At 35.3% G+C, this 14,269-nt stretch overlaps 1 protein-coding gene across 2 annotated transcripts; it reads left to right on the top strand.

The window, feature by feature from the left end:
- Positions 1-10,063: 10,063 nt before the first annotated feature.
- Positions 10,064-13,755, top strand: LOC123528145 (uncharacterized). Of its 2 annotated transcripts, none has more exons than XM_045307888.2 (2): positions 10,064-10,292; positions 11,880-13,755. In XM_045307888.2, exon 2 carries the CDS (start codon positions 11,895-11,897, stop codon positions 13,491-13,493), a length of 1,599 nt encoding a protein of 532 aa, XP_045163823.2. In that variant the 5' UTR covers positions 10,064-10,292; positions 11,880-11,894; the 3' UTR covers positions 13,494-13,755. The 2 variants fall into 2 exon arrangements, with proteins under 2 accessions (XP_045163823.2, XP_045163824.2); XM_045307889.2 differs by lacking the exon at positions 10,064-10,292 and adding an exon at positions 10,750-10,869.
- The last annotated feature ends 514 nt before the right edge of the window (positions 13,756-14,269 follow it).

Below are 14,269 nucleotides of genomic sequence, written 5' to 3'. Positions count from 1 at the left end.
ATTGTTTTGCTCATTGTCTGCGGACCAATCTGTCTATGGACTATATGGTATCCAATCTCTCGCTCCCATAATAGTCTATTAAGGATTATTTCCCTTGATTAATGGATAACCCCTAGTAGTTTTTGGGTCAGTAGGTTAAAGTAATTGTGACTTTCATTCAACATAATTATGTGCAATAAGCCGGTGCTAGGGGACAGACTCATGAACAGACTCACTCAAACCGAGTCTGCTATTATTCTTCTTGGTTGCATTCTTTTTACAGATTTTATTTTTTCTAAACTGAAAACGGTTTCCGATCAATAATTAAAGAAAGCCTCGGCCGTCAATCTTCATATAACGGTTGCATGTGGTCTGTAGATGTCTTTTATTGCTTTTGAAGTTATTGGGTAAAGGTCAAGGTCACAACAGACAAAATTACGCACCACTCGCCTCCAACAGGCCGTCATGGGATGGATGGCATATGTTTTTACAAACATCTCTTGTTACTTCCTTTGTGTGACGAAGTCACATATATGGCTTGCGGTAGGGTGATGATTCTGCCATAGAGTCTATAGCTGTGCGGAATAAATATGAATACTACTCCCAAATGTCTAAAAAATGATTAAATTACTTTTCATTTTTATAATACAACAACATGAATTTGGAAGCTACACTCAGTTTACGAGCTCAATATACATTCCAGTGGTAAAATAAATATCTACTATGTTATTGTTTCTGCTCATGTGTAACCCGAACGCGAAGTCACTATACATGTATTAATGTCATAACGTCATACTACCGACCTCGACACAACAACATGATGTTGTGCAATATCAATGTCATACTGTCGATCCCCTATATCACGACAACACGATGTGATAGCACGACAACTAGACGCGACAATACTATAATACGATCCGATAAAATATGTCGTGCTATCGCATCGTGTTGTCGTACTATCGCATCGCGATATAGTGCAGTTACATTGTATTACATTGTATCGTCTTGTCACATCGTGTCGTGCTATCGCATCATGTTACCATAGTATTTGTTTTACCTCTGCGGTCGACAGTACAATAGTACGATGAACCATAATGTATTGATACAAAACATTTGCCATTTAGTAAAAGATGTATATTTTTCTCCGCTTGCAATGATAAAGATTAACAAACTTACAGTCAAAAGTTGTCGCACGTAGGCCCTGCTAAGTAGCACGCACACATGCGCCAATGCCGCCACAGGTGCTTTCTGCTAACTGTTCTTAATTTCAGTAAATTTTGTCCATATTCATTTATTATTGACAGAAACGTATAAGTTGAATTCAAGAACGGATGTGTACCCAAGTCAGGTTCAAGCTTCAAGTTTGGTGTGCATATTCAATCCTTATCATGCTGGACATGACTGATTCTGCATTTGCGACCATGATCTACACTGTTCGCCATTTAGTCAGTATCTTTTTGGTAAGCACCCCTTTTAACAGTTAATGGTACTGTCCAGATTGCAAGGTGGATACGTTCATTATAGAAATTTAACAGGGTAAATGTTAATTACATACATGCACCTGATAAAACACGTGTAAATAACGCCGTAAAGCGAAGTCTTAAGTATGATCACGACACTAAGTAAAAATTGAAAAAAAGTCGACATTTCTGCTAAGGTGATGAAAGTGCGAAATTACTTTTGACTTTCACCATCATAGTCCGGGTCTTTCATTATTGTGATTTCGATTTGCCTCGTTGCTGTTTCGGCTGTCATTATCGAAGTTTCGTACTTTCGACATTCGTCGTATGGAGGTCAAAAGTAAAAACGCTTTGGGTTGGTCAAAACGAGGCATAGTGCTTGTAAGCGAATAGCGGAGCTGTATTTTTGGGACCCCTTAAATACAGAAAAAAGGGAAGATTCCGTTTTGGAAAAAAATGGTCTTCCTAGCGGGTGGCCTTGATGTAATGGTGGTCATAATATTTGTCTTCGGGTCTGATTGTAAACATTTCTATGTTTTAAATATCGTGCTTTATTTACCAGAGCGCATTTACGTTGATAATTTGAAGAGGGTGTGCATAAAGAATGAGATCTGCTGCGCATCGTTAATCGGTTTAAACTTTCCAGTTTTGCCTTTTCCACCGATCATACCAAGCCGATTCCCATGTGGTTGAGGTAATTTAAATGATCTCTCTTGGAAAGTTCAGAGAATACAGTTCATTTCAAGTCCCAAAATATATCAGGGGTAATATAATAACGAAACACAACTGTGCGTGTTAGACTGAAATCTCGACCTTCTATACCGGGTCAGTAATTGATTAATTTAGTTATTCACTACCGCTTAGCACTATACGTTATAGAACAAACGTTGAAGGTAAAATAAGACAAAATTCTAACTGAAAAAAGGAAACATATAGCAGGTTTTGATTGAAACGTCACCATGCCTTAGCGCGGTGTAACGTGAAGGCTTCCACGACAATTCGTCGAAAGACACTTCGTCTAAGACGACAATTTGCCGAATACGATATTTAGTCGTTTAGAATCGGTTCTTCTCATTGTAATCAAACAATCAAGTAGACCCCAAAATAACATGTTCATTCACAACAGAATTGAAAGTAAGTAGATAATTGTATCTGCGTGCGACAATTAGTCGAATCTCTGCCATTATCACCATTCGACCAAGTGTCGCAGTATTTAATTTTTATTTCGACCATTTGACGCATTAGAGGCTTCGACGAACTGTCGCAGTAGGCATAATGTCATAATCGGCAAACTGTCGTATTCGACCAAATGTCTTTCGACGAGTTGTCGTGCACCGAACGTGAAGATGTTCTGTGTACATATTTCAGACATAATTATACAGGAAATGAAACAAAACTTTCCTCTCTACAAATGCTGAACAGAAGTTGAAATGGTACGCTAAAGCGGCTGAAATGGCCATTGTTGAGAGTAAACTGTATCTATACAGAACAGAAACCCCCACAATGCAGCCGGTTCACTGAACGTCAGAAACACATCCCTTGGAAGGTCGAGTGTACGGTTAGATGGGATATTTCGCAGAAGATGGTAGAAATTACTAAATAAAGACTTACTGGAGCTCGAAATGGTGAAAAAATCAGTGTAAATGATATCCATTCAGCAGGTGCTCGTGACGTAGGCACCTTCCCGGCCTTGTTAAAGCAACATGCAAATATATGGTTTCACTGTGTATATACAGGGTGTCCCAAAAAATTTTGGAATTTCTTAAAGAAAATATTCGATCCGTACTCAGATACAGAGTAGATGGGTGGAGTCATAGAAAAATATTGACATCATGACGTTATATCAATGACATCAGTTTTGTTATTGTTTCGTTTGTTTGTTTTGTTTTATTTGTTTTTCTTATGTTTTTGTTGTTATTGTAGTTGTTGTTGTTTTAAGTTGGCACTGTCAAAAGAACAGCGATTTGTTTTGTTTGTTTGTTTGTTTGTTTTGGGTTAACGCCGTTTTTCAACAGTATTTTAATATGTAATGGCGGGCAGCTAACCTAACCAGTGTTGCTGGATTCTGTACCAGTACAAACCTGTTCTCTGCAAGTACCTGCCAACTTCCCCACATGAATCAGGGGTGGAGAACGGATGATTTCACACACAATGTCTTTTAACGAATCGTCACGGAGAACAAGCGCCATGCCCAGGGATCGAACTCACAACACCGCGATCCGTTTATCTGCACTCTCCCTGCTGATCTAAGCGGGCGGGCTAGCAGTGTTTTTTTAAGTTCTGAAGCTATATTACCAAAGTAAATCCCCTGTTATGGTAATCAGAACTAAGAAAAAGATGTATATCGTATTGAGCATTCAAAGGAAAACAGATTCGAAGATTTTCACAGCAGTGTCAAGGTACAGGATCAAAAGAATGCAGAAGATAGAAAGAAAAGAAGAATACCGGACCGTCGAGATTTGTGTAATTTCCGAGAACGGACGCCATTTAGAGCACATTCCGACAAAAGCTGACAATTTCCAGTATGCTGAATGTATAAAATATTCAACGATGAAACAGGATCTAGCTGTATATAATATAATATATAATAGCAGAATGCTGAGTTCCTGCATAATTCAGAAGTGTTGAAATGCATTTAAGCCATTTATTTTAACGGAATGCTCTTGAAAAATATCAAATATTCCACCAAAGGCCATATAACAAAATATCATTTTGAAGTTATTTGTATAAAAAAACAGTGAACAAATTACTTCAGCTCGAGATGTGTTTATTCCTTGGCGTGCTATTATTTCAATATTGGGATAGTTCGTGTTATAAAATTCAAGGTTTTCAAAGTTTTTGTTCCAGAATTGCGTTTGTTATAAAACATACTTCCAGCTTTCTTTGAATATGTGATTTATGTTGAACTTTGATGTCGCAGAGACACTAATATATATGTGAGAAATAATATCGTAAATATTACAAGTTGTTTTTGTCAATGAGAACAGCCATGAGGGTAATTATTCCCTAAAGGGCGATTATCGCGCCATGTCGAGTAGCACCGCAGTATTGACGCCCGTTAAACCCTCGCTTTCATCTATTTAATCCAACAGTCGCTTAAAACTGTATCAGCGAAAAGCACTTCAATTTGACTAAAGTACTTGATCTTCTAAACGAAGATCTGAGGAAGACCCATTCACATTCACCTTTCTGTATATTTGGATTTCCGATATTGCTATTTTTATTTTCGCAAATCTATTTTTATTTGAACCAATCAGACGACTATCAACGGGGTCCTTCTGTTTATTACCGGGGTTCTTACTACTATTAAACTGGGGTTCTAATATCTATCACCGTGGTTCTTATGCCTATCAGCGGGGTAGTAATGCCTATCAACGGGGTTCTAATATCAATCCTCTGGGATCTAATACCTAACATCAGGGGTCTTATTACTGTCACCGGGGTTCTTATTACTATCACTGTGTTTTTAATACCTATCACCGGGTTTTTAATGTTTCACGGTTTTAACAGATATTAATATTACAGAAGTGTAGATAAAACGCTAAAAATAGTCTTCCCGTACATGCGAACATAAAGAAACTTATTAATACGATACCTCTCAAAACACGAGGGCGCAGTCATAATGTGGTCGTCATAAGAATTATAAACATGAAAAAAAAACAAGGCTAAATATAGATTTTTAAACACTACTTTCACTTTCAAAATGTTGAAAGCAAGGCTCTGATTGGCTAGCGGAAGGGTCGTCAGAACGAGTCTATCAATAGTACGTCTTCAGATCCTTTAGTCAAATTGAAAGGCACTGTAACAGAACTATAGGTTAGATTACACCAATTGTTTTTCCATAGACTTCGATTATAACATTATGGCGTGTACGGCCTTCCATTAATCGAAACATGTATATCTAATCACATTTTTTTCAGGAACTGTCTTAGTTCCACCAAAGTATCGGGCGAAAAACAAATGAATAGTGTTGCTTTATTTAAATAATTTTCGTCTGAATGATATGACCACCGTGTTTACATCGTTGGCATTGCGGGAGAAATTCGTTGGATAGAACGTTTTTAATACACAAAAAAAAATGTAGCAAATTTTGTCAAAATGTATAATAAAATACTGTAAATGCAATAAAAAAAATCAATTTTGAAAAAAAAATCACTTCTTGGGTTTGTTTACATGACTGACCAATCAGAACGGACAAACATTACCTTATTTACCTTATTCCCAGTAAGTGCCCTGCACTTTTTTGAACTGGTGGTCTCTGACCTGAAGTTTCAATAGCTTAACAAAATGTAAATGTTCTTTTTTCTATACTTAAGTTTTTTAACCATCTAGTTTCAGTTCTCAGAAGTACCACACTGCAATGAAATTTACAGTATGCTTGGCGATGCTGACGATGGGTGCACAGCATTTCGCTGAAGAAGCATTGCGTTCCGTAGTAAACTCTGATTTATATTTACAATAATTTCTAAGCTCGTTACATCTGGTAACATTCGTGGTGCTATTGATACGTTCAAACCATTCAGAAAAAATCCCTTCACATATTTGATATTTCATTTCACTCATATGTATGCTGCCGTGGAACTTAAAATACAAACTGCAAGTAGGCGCTTTTTAATTGCAGGTAGTGGACCCGCAATTACAATCGGCGATTTTCGTTGGATTACGTAGGCCTATGCTCCGTATTCGGCAGTCTCCGGGTTATTATTTGTTCGAACTGCATTAGTTGCCGGAAAATGCCAATATAGCATTAGGAGAATACGGAATCAAACGAAATTTGCCGGATGTCATTACGGTTCCATTACCTTAAATATGTGTGGTTAGCTGCATCAAAGTTCAGAAATCTGAAAAATAATGATGAAAGGCTCATTTTCTAAAAAAAAAAAAAGAAATTTTGAGCAAAAAAACTGATCTTTGATAAAATACAGTTCCGCTACAACTTTATTGTAGGCTTAGGTGACCATATACTTTCTATCTCTTTCAAAGTATGCAGTTTCTTTAACTCGTCAGTGATAAGTATTTTGAAAAGAAAAATATGTAGAGATCAAATCAAGAAATGCTCTTGGGAAATAGTGACATTTTCTACAAGTGAAATTTGTCAGCAAACAGACGATTGTTTTAAAAGTTACAACCCACAGAATTTTACAAGGCAATGGATAATAACAATAGATAAAGCTATTAATGGGAAGAGAAAAGTCTGCTGCCAATATAGGCGCGTCAAAGTATGGAAAATGTCTGGAAATATAAGAAAATCAAGGAATACAATTTGAGGACGGTTCAATGCATGACTGTGTTATCCTGTTTTGCATGAATTTTGTGTAGAATTAGGGTAGAGCTGCACGTTTGATAAACCGGGAGTCATGACGTACCGTCATTTATTCGGATAACGTAGAATAAAGCCTGCACCCGGCATACGGAAATTTAAATCCAAATAATCTTTCAAAATCAACTTGAAATATGCGGATCTCTTTAATCATGGGCAAATATTTTAAAAAAAAAAAAGAAAAAAAAACAAGTACATAAAATTAGACATTTTATTTCACGATATTATAGACCATATGTTTACTTACGATTGCGAGAAGTTTCATTAGAATTTACAGTGTAGACAATTTTCTATTCACAAAAAAAAGTTGTTCCCATAGACTTTATTTGTGAAAACTTGTGTGAGTTTCAAATTTTTCAAAGCAGTCTAGCAAAAAAAATCAAGCACATTACCCTATATTTTTATTCGCCGAATTTTCTTAAGTTTTGAAAAATCTGGGTTTAATCAAATTCTACATTATGTAAAAAAACAGATCCAAACGTGCAGAACTACCTTTAAGATTGTCATGCGGTATTACTCATCAATTTATATTCTGTGAACAAGATGTGTCCCTCAAGTAAAGAGGCTTTGGGGTAAGTCTCTACCATAATTATGTGTACAAAGTAAATACATGTCAAATACAACATGCAAAATGTTATATGGCCATTCTTATAAAGAATTTTAAAAGATTATACGAGATCTCACATTTTCCATTATTACATAAATAATATTTTATTCTTCTTTAATGGCTTGCCGGTCAATAGTCAAAACTATTGCCTGAGTTTCGAGGGATCGTGAACGAATAGTTTTGATTACGGACCAGCAGGCAATTGAATAAAAATTTTACTATAATGAATTGAACATTAATTTTGATAGTTTTTTTTTTAACATATTAGTCCGGAAAACATGTGTTCAATATAGACCGGTCATATGGATCATACTATGGGCCGGTAATGTTTATATAAATAAAAACGATATCATCACTATTTTATTTCCACTGGTTAAAGTCCCATGTATAAATCATACTCTATAAACCCGAACGGTTACCAACCATTCTGCAAGTGAAATACTGATTTAGTTAGTTACAGATGGATATAGTCCCGATTTTATATAAATGTGCGGTAATCGAGGCACTTTTTGGAGGGATGGGGTTTTTAATGCTATGTCATAATTTTATATAATAAATTATGCTATATATTTACAAGTTAAACAGAGAAAGTTGCTTATCAGTTGTTATTATGATAATTATGCGCGGATCGCTTTTTGGGACTGTGGTGGTCCCGTCACGTAGACGTTCTACCTAGGTTGTACATTTAGGTATTATAACGACAATTGCACGTGTCCGAGGCAGGACTTGGGTTAGAAATCTCATTTCCATACAGTCTTCTCTGATTGTACTTTCTAAAAAAATATATCTCTTTTTACTCACAGAAAACACCACTTTGAAGAGAAAAAAAAAACAATCACTTTTAATGTAAAGTTTAGAAATAAAGAGAAAATGTTTGTTATCAACATAGTTTGTATAGCTGTAACTAGAGTATGTTTAGTATAAATGCCGTTCTTAGCCACCTAACCGGTGCCTGGATCCAGCTGATATAACATATGATAGAAAAATGTTTGACACCAATGGAAATAACTGTTTATATTATAGTTTTGTTATATACAAGTACTTGAAATGAAAAAACAGTTGGCAATTTGCGGAAACTGACACGCAGTTCCGCGCACGCCTGGGTTCTATGCGCTTAAAGGCGCTTACAAAATTTTCCATCGCGGGTTTCATGTTTTAAAAATTCTACACATAATGATACCTTGATAAATGACTATATTTCCCGAAACAAATGAATTTCAGAAAAGAAAGTAACTAATGTCTTTGGCAAAAATCATATTCTTCAGCCAGTGCCATCAATTATTTGTTAAAATCAGGATCTAAACTCTCTCTTTACTGACTTTAAATTGATCCTTGTAATGGCACCGTGACATCGTAGGACGCCTGAGAATTTATTTGTGTCTCATGCAAATATTAAAGCAAATGGACGTTTTGTGTTTGTATGAAGCTGGGCATTTCCGTCTAATATAAAAACCGTCTCTAGGGGCATCTAGTTATTAATAATATGACTTCGCAAGAGTTTTCATCTCGTATGCTTAAATTGCCATGGATTTTACGATAAATGGTATCACAGATCGTACTGTGTTTGATTCGGATATTATACTCGTTCATGTCACTGACTAATGCCTCTTTTTGTGATTTTGGGTTGAAGAGCACAGAATTACAAGTGATCTGCAGCACAAAAAAATCGCCTCCGTGTTACCCGTCTATTTTACTTTGACTTCCATTCCAAAATTTTATTCAGAAAAAGAACGGTATTAGAACACTGTTCTCGCATCTAATAAAACCTGTTTTGTTTCTCAAAAATGTGTGTACAGTAACTTTTCTTTTAAGTCATACATAAAAGTAAAATTAAGGGTGTAAAAAGTTTCCAAAGAGTTGCATATATCTAAATATTTTCTACGCACTATATTTTAAATTTGTGCAGCTTATATTTGAAAAAAAAAGGCTATTTTTTCGATGATTGTGTTGCTCGAAGATCTGTTTCGATGTGACACGACCCACACCATTTGAAACACAAAAACTTACTTTATTTCAGCGGTCTATTAGAGGTCAGCTAACGGTCAGTTTAATTTTATTAAATAATCTATCAACTGTTAAAATATTTAAATCATAAAAACAGTCGGCTGTCAAAGATTTAATATAGTTAATCTATTAATATCTGACAATTCCTAGAATTTAGATGCTACGAAAAAAGGCAGTTCTTTTTATTTTGCAATATACTAGTGCTGCACAAACATATATGGATTTATTTCATAATTTTTATAGCAATTAATAATATTTGTTTAATAAACAAAAAGCCTGATCAATTCGTATTTCCTGAAGGGTACAATGACATCATTTTTTTTTTCAATTTGATATATATAAAAATCACGTATTTACAGCATCATCTATATTTTGATAAATCTCAAATTACGGCGTCGGAATGGTAACTCTAGTCTTAAAAAAAATATATTGAAATATATAAAAGGTTCATTTGACAATAATAAATTGGTGTAGTGGCCGTCAAACCAGTTAATCGTTTGTTTATACAAAACACAAAATGTATCAGTTTGTGCATTCATACAAACGCAAACACATTCGCACCTTATTAAACCTCAATTATCCGTAAGTAGTATTCTTTTCAATAGTGCTAATTGATGCAATCAAAGAAAAAACCACTCGCGCCCGTATAAACAGCGATACAATAGACCAATCTTCAAAGGCGCGGTACAATAACAATCAAGAGTAAAGATTTAAATGAGACTTTACTCAAAATTCTCACACAATTATGTATATATGATATTTTTTTTCCGACGGAGAAGTATATGTCATTCTCTTAACGTCTTGATCATTACACAGATGAGAAAGAATTTTAGTGCATATAAAATATCTATCTAGAATAAACTGTGTTGTGGAAGGGTCGTGACAGACTCTGTTTTTGGATTTGAATCTAATTGAGTAGGAGGTATGTTTAATGTTTTAGATACATTTGTGTTTCCCAAGGTTAAATTTGTAGTTCGTGTGAAACATTCCCAAGATAAAGATTTTTAAAAGTTAGAATACGTCAAATGTGTCATACAAATACTATTGTAATGGCGCGCTGTTAAAACCTATATCACATGATTCTAAATTTAACGTTATAAAGCAGTTTTAAATGAATTTCTTATTGTTTGAAAACTTAGCTTTATTTGAGTGGGTGGAAATCTTATCCATTTGCTACGAGTAATCATGATTTAATGGCGTCGTTAAGATCGTCTATTACTGTTAACGTTTATCAAAAACTTCTTTTAGAAATTAAAGTTTTTGATGCGTGATATAACTCCTTTCCATTTGATTTCCATTGACAGCTATTAAACGTAAAACGTATATTTTATTGGCGATTTTCATAAGACATGTTTCTTACGAAACACCGTCCAAATCACAAAGGAGTGATCCAGAATTTTATTGTTTTTGTTCCCGACTTCATTATATCATGAAAAAACGTGTGAGATGATACGGACCGGAAATTATTTCTATCGATAGGAAGACCTTTTCATGATGGGGTGGCCGTATTTCATCTATTTATTATAAGACGCGTTGTGACGAGCTATTTCTCATCGAGTTACTCATGTTTTTTTTTTGGCTGGAAAAAGGAACACATTGAAAATCTGTTAAACTGACGAGTTTCTTGTGCCGCTATTGGCATTTCACTGACGAATTAATTAAGCATTCTTTTGCGTATTTGCGAGTTATTTGCAGAGGAAAACAACGTGTATCGTTTCGCCTTTATTTTTTTACATCTTAGAATTTCTGTAATGGATATACAATGTAGTAAATTTATTGAAATAACGCATTCTAACAAGAAACTGTCGGGGTTATTTTCGTTTTGTTTTAAAGGCATGACTTTCAGCGTAGGCTAAAGATTAACTCGATGTTGTTGTTTTTTATTTTATTATTTTTAGTACTATTTGTCATATTGTGCATCGTTTGATAACACGACCAGACGCTTAATAACACCTTTTATCAGTAATATGACTATATGAGTATAATGTATTGTTGAATATCTGCATGGGTGAAAATAAAAGCTTTCTTCTGCTTCTGCTGTTCGAAAGTAAGAAGAGGACCAAACATTATATCACATTGTTTGACCAGCTTTATCATGGGAAAGATTTTGGATGATATTCAATAAACAAATGTAAAAAAAAAAGACATAGACTTCTGTCTGGATAGGAATATATTTTTTCTTTATTTCATTTCAAGATTCAAGATTAGGACTGCCAGAATGACAACTGTTGCGTTTGGTCCAAAATCACGTCTGTTATTATTGGTATTTCGCAAATCGAGTTGCATTGTCTAAGATATACTTAATATAAAAAGTCCGTTCAATACATCATGAGGAATATGTTCTGTTACATTTCAATCAAAATGATGAACCTATTCCAGTACAATTGATTATCGGTGTGTTCATTTTATCGGTGTACTGGCTAATCATGAACTCTAGTGACTTTTTAAATGAATAAATAAACGAATAAATAAAATTATTATTTACTTTTATGTTCTGTATTCGTTTCAGATTCTAGAAGTCAATATGAGACCACCATTGTTATCAACGCCCCCGGTCAGTCACGTGATCTCCCGGAAGTTCAAGCCAACGCCTGCTGTCACGTGCATACATGATTGGAGGAATCTCACATCGGACACGAGCATTCAGATAATGAGCCTGGAATCGTCTGCATATCACGAGGAGAGCAGCATGTACGACGTTTCCAACCACATTTCGTTTGTCGACACGATCATAAGCCCCCGGGCAGACGACATTTCTCTACCTCTAACCAGCAGTCCGCACATTGACGAAGCGTGTATAGCGGAAACTCTTGTCAGTGTAGACTCATTAACTCATTGTCAGGGAAGCATATTTGACGCAAGAATTATATTTACGCCAAAAGGACGTTGCTCGACAACAGGGTCGCATTGCCAGGCAAGAAGTCACATTCCTGCAAAAGCCGACACGAAGTTCAGTCCCTGTCAACAAAGATTAACAAGAAACTGCAACAGTGATTCTAACCTCAATGTCCAGAGAAAAGCAGTTAACAAACATACAAACAGACAAGCATTTGTGACAAGGTCTATGAGTTTAAATCATGCGGAACATACGAAAAGGAACAATGACACTTGTTTAGTGAAGCCCCTCCTTCCATGCGCGAACAAAAGTAAAATCGGCAACGTGAAACGTATACCAAGCTTTAGAGATTCGGTCAGACCTGTGCCAGTTGTCAGTGCTAAACCTGTAGCTGGCAATGTGAATACTGGAATAAACGATGAAACGATGAATCCAACTGTTTCAACGGGACAAAAATGTAAATCTCACGGACTGGAAACGGTACAAAAAGTCGGTGTACCTAAATCGAAAATAGCAAAACTTGTCAAAGTTGGATTAAGGTCTGTGGTGAAGTCTAAAAGTAACTCAAGGGAAAAATGTGCTGAACCATTAGTGAAAGATGTTACAGCATTTGAAAGGAGACGTCAAAGAAAGGTTAGGCATTCTTCTGATATCGGTGGCCTTTCTGAATTCTTGAGAAAGAACGAAAGACGGAGAACAGTTGGAGTTATCACGGAAGAAAAATTTGACAGTGCCCCGAAAATTGATTTAACTTTATCACAGACAAGCTCTGGTGTTAGCAGATGTGAGGCTTCTGAAAAATGTGCACCGAAACCAGTCATGGGTAGCAGACGCCTGCATTCAACAGGCACGTCAAATCTGAAATTTAATCAATGTCAACGGAAGCTTGTTTTTCAAAGCACTCGTGATTCTCCGAAAACAAACGCAGACTTTGATCCATCGAAACACGCAGAGAAATACATCAGTTTAGAGAATGATGGAGACTCTATGCCGAGGCGCCGGCCTCGACTTGGGGTCCTTGCGTCCACTAAACCTGTAAATATAGTGCCAATTGACGAACTTGAAATCGATATAGTCCATGACTTGAAGAGGAGAGTTGAGCGTGCCAACAGATGTTCTAAAATCAAGACAAATGGTTCATTAAAAATGAAGTCAAAAGTTCTTCCGATCGATAAACCAATGGTGGTCAGTCCCCGAAGTAAAAGTATGTTGTGTAGACATAACAGAATATCGACAACATATCTGAATGGAAGACATTTACGTTTAAAACGGGAGTCAGTCGTTTGAGAGTAATTATAATCCCCGCGAGACGATATATAAACTATATGTTATTAAACGTACAATAATTAAGACAGATAAAGGGATTCCATCTGAATAAAAAGTGCTAGTTTTCATTCATAAGCGGTAAAGTTTGTAGCAAATACAGATATATATTGATGAACTAAACTTGTATTTTATATGAATTGTTAAGTTTTAATATTTTATTAATTGTAAATAGCTGAATTGTAAATATAAATAAATTTGCAAAACATAATAAATTGTATATTTAATATAATATCAGTTTGTTTTTCAATCAAAGTACTAATGTTCCGTATGAATTTTAATTATGTTATTTCAGAGCCAGAATTTTCATTTGTTTTACTGTTAGATGAGCATGTGTTTCAACGTTAAGAATGGCCGTGGTATGGTTCTTTAAAGGGAGACAATCCGTAATTCTTAGTTCAGCGGTCTGCCAAACATATTTAAATATTATTAATTATCATAAAACAAGAGAGGCAATGAAGTTTATTTTGTTAACAAGCATAAGCTTGTTATTTAAACAGAGGCATTATCTATGAAACGCCGATACGCCATGCAGGTTATATATAAAGTGTTTTTTTTTTCCCAAATGCCTAATGTCAGATATTAGGTAGCAGGGTACACTTTCGAATTTTGGCCCCCGTCAATATTTGTTATAAAGAGACCATCGTGATTTTGGATGTCTGTAAATTAAGGTGAGCATAATGATTATTAATTCTTTAGAAAATTTATACAGCCGATACATGTAAAATTCTGATGTCAGT

Source organism: Mercenaria mercenaria, chromosome 14 (assembly GCF_021730395.1).
Source record: "Mercenaria mercenaria strain notata chromosome 14, MADL_Memer_1, whole genome shotgun sequence".
Taxonomy (NCBI): Eukaryota; Metazoa; Mollusca; class Bivalvia; order Venerida; family Veneridae; genus Mercenaria; species Mercenaria mercenaria.
This window is presented reverse-complemented; position numbering and strand designations above follow the sequence as displayed.

Coding starts and splice junctions, on each gene's coding strand:
- LOC123528145 (XM_045307888.2), top strand. CDS start 11,895: ATGAGACCACCATTGTTATCAACGCCCCCGGTCAGTCACGTGATCTCC.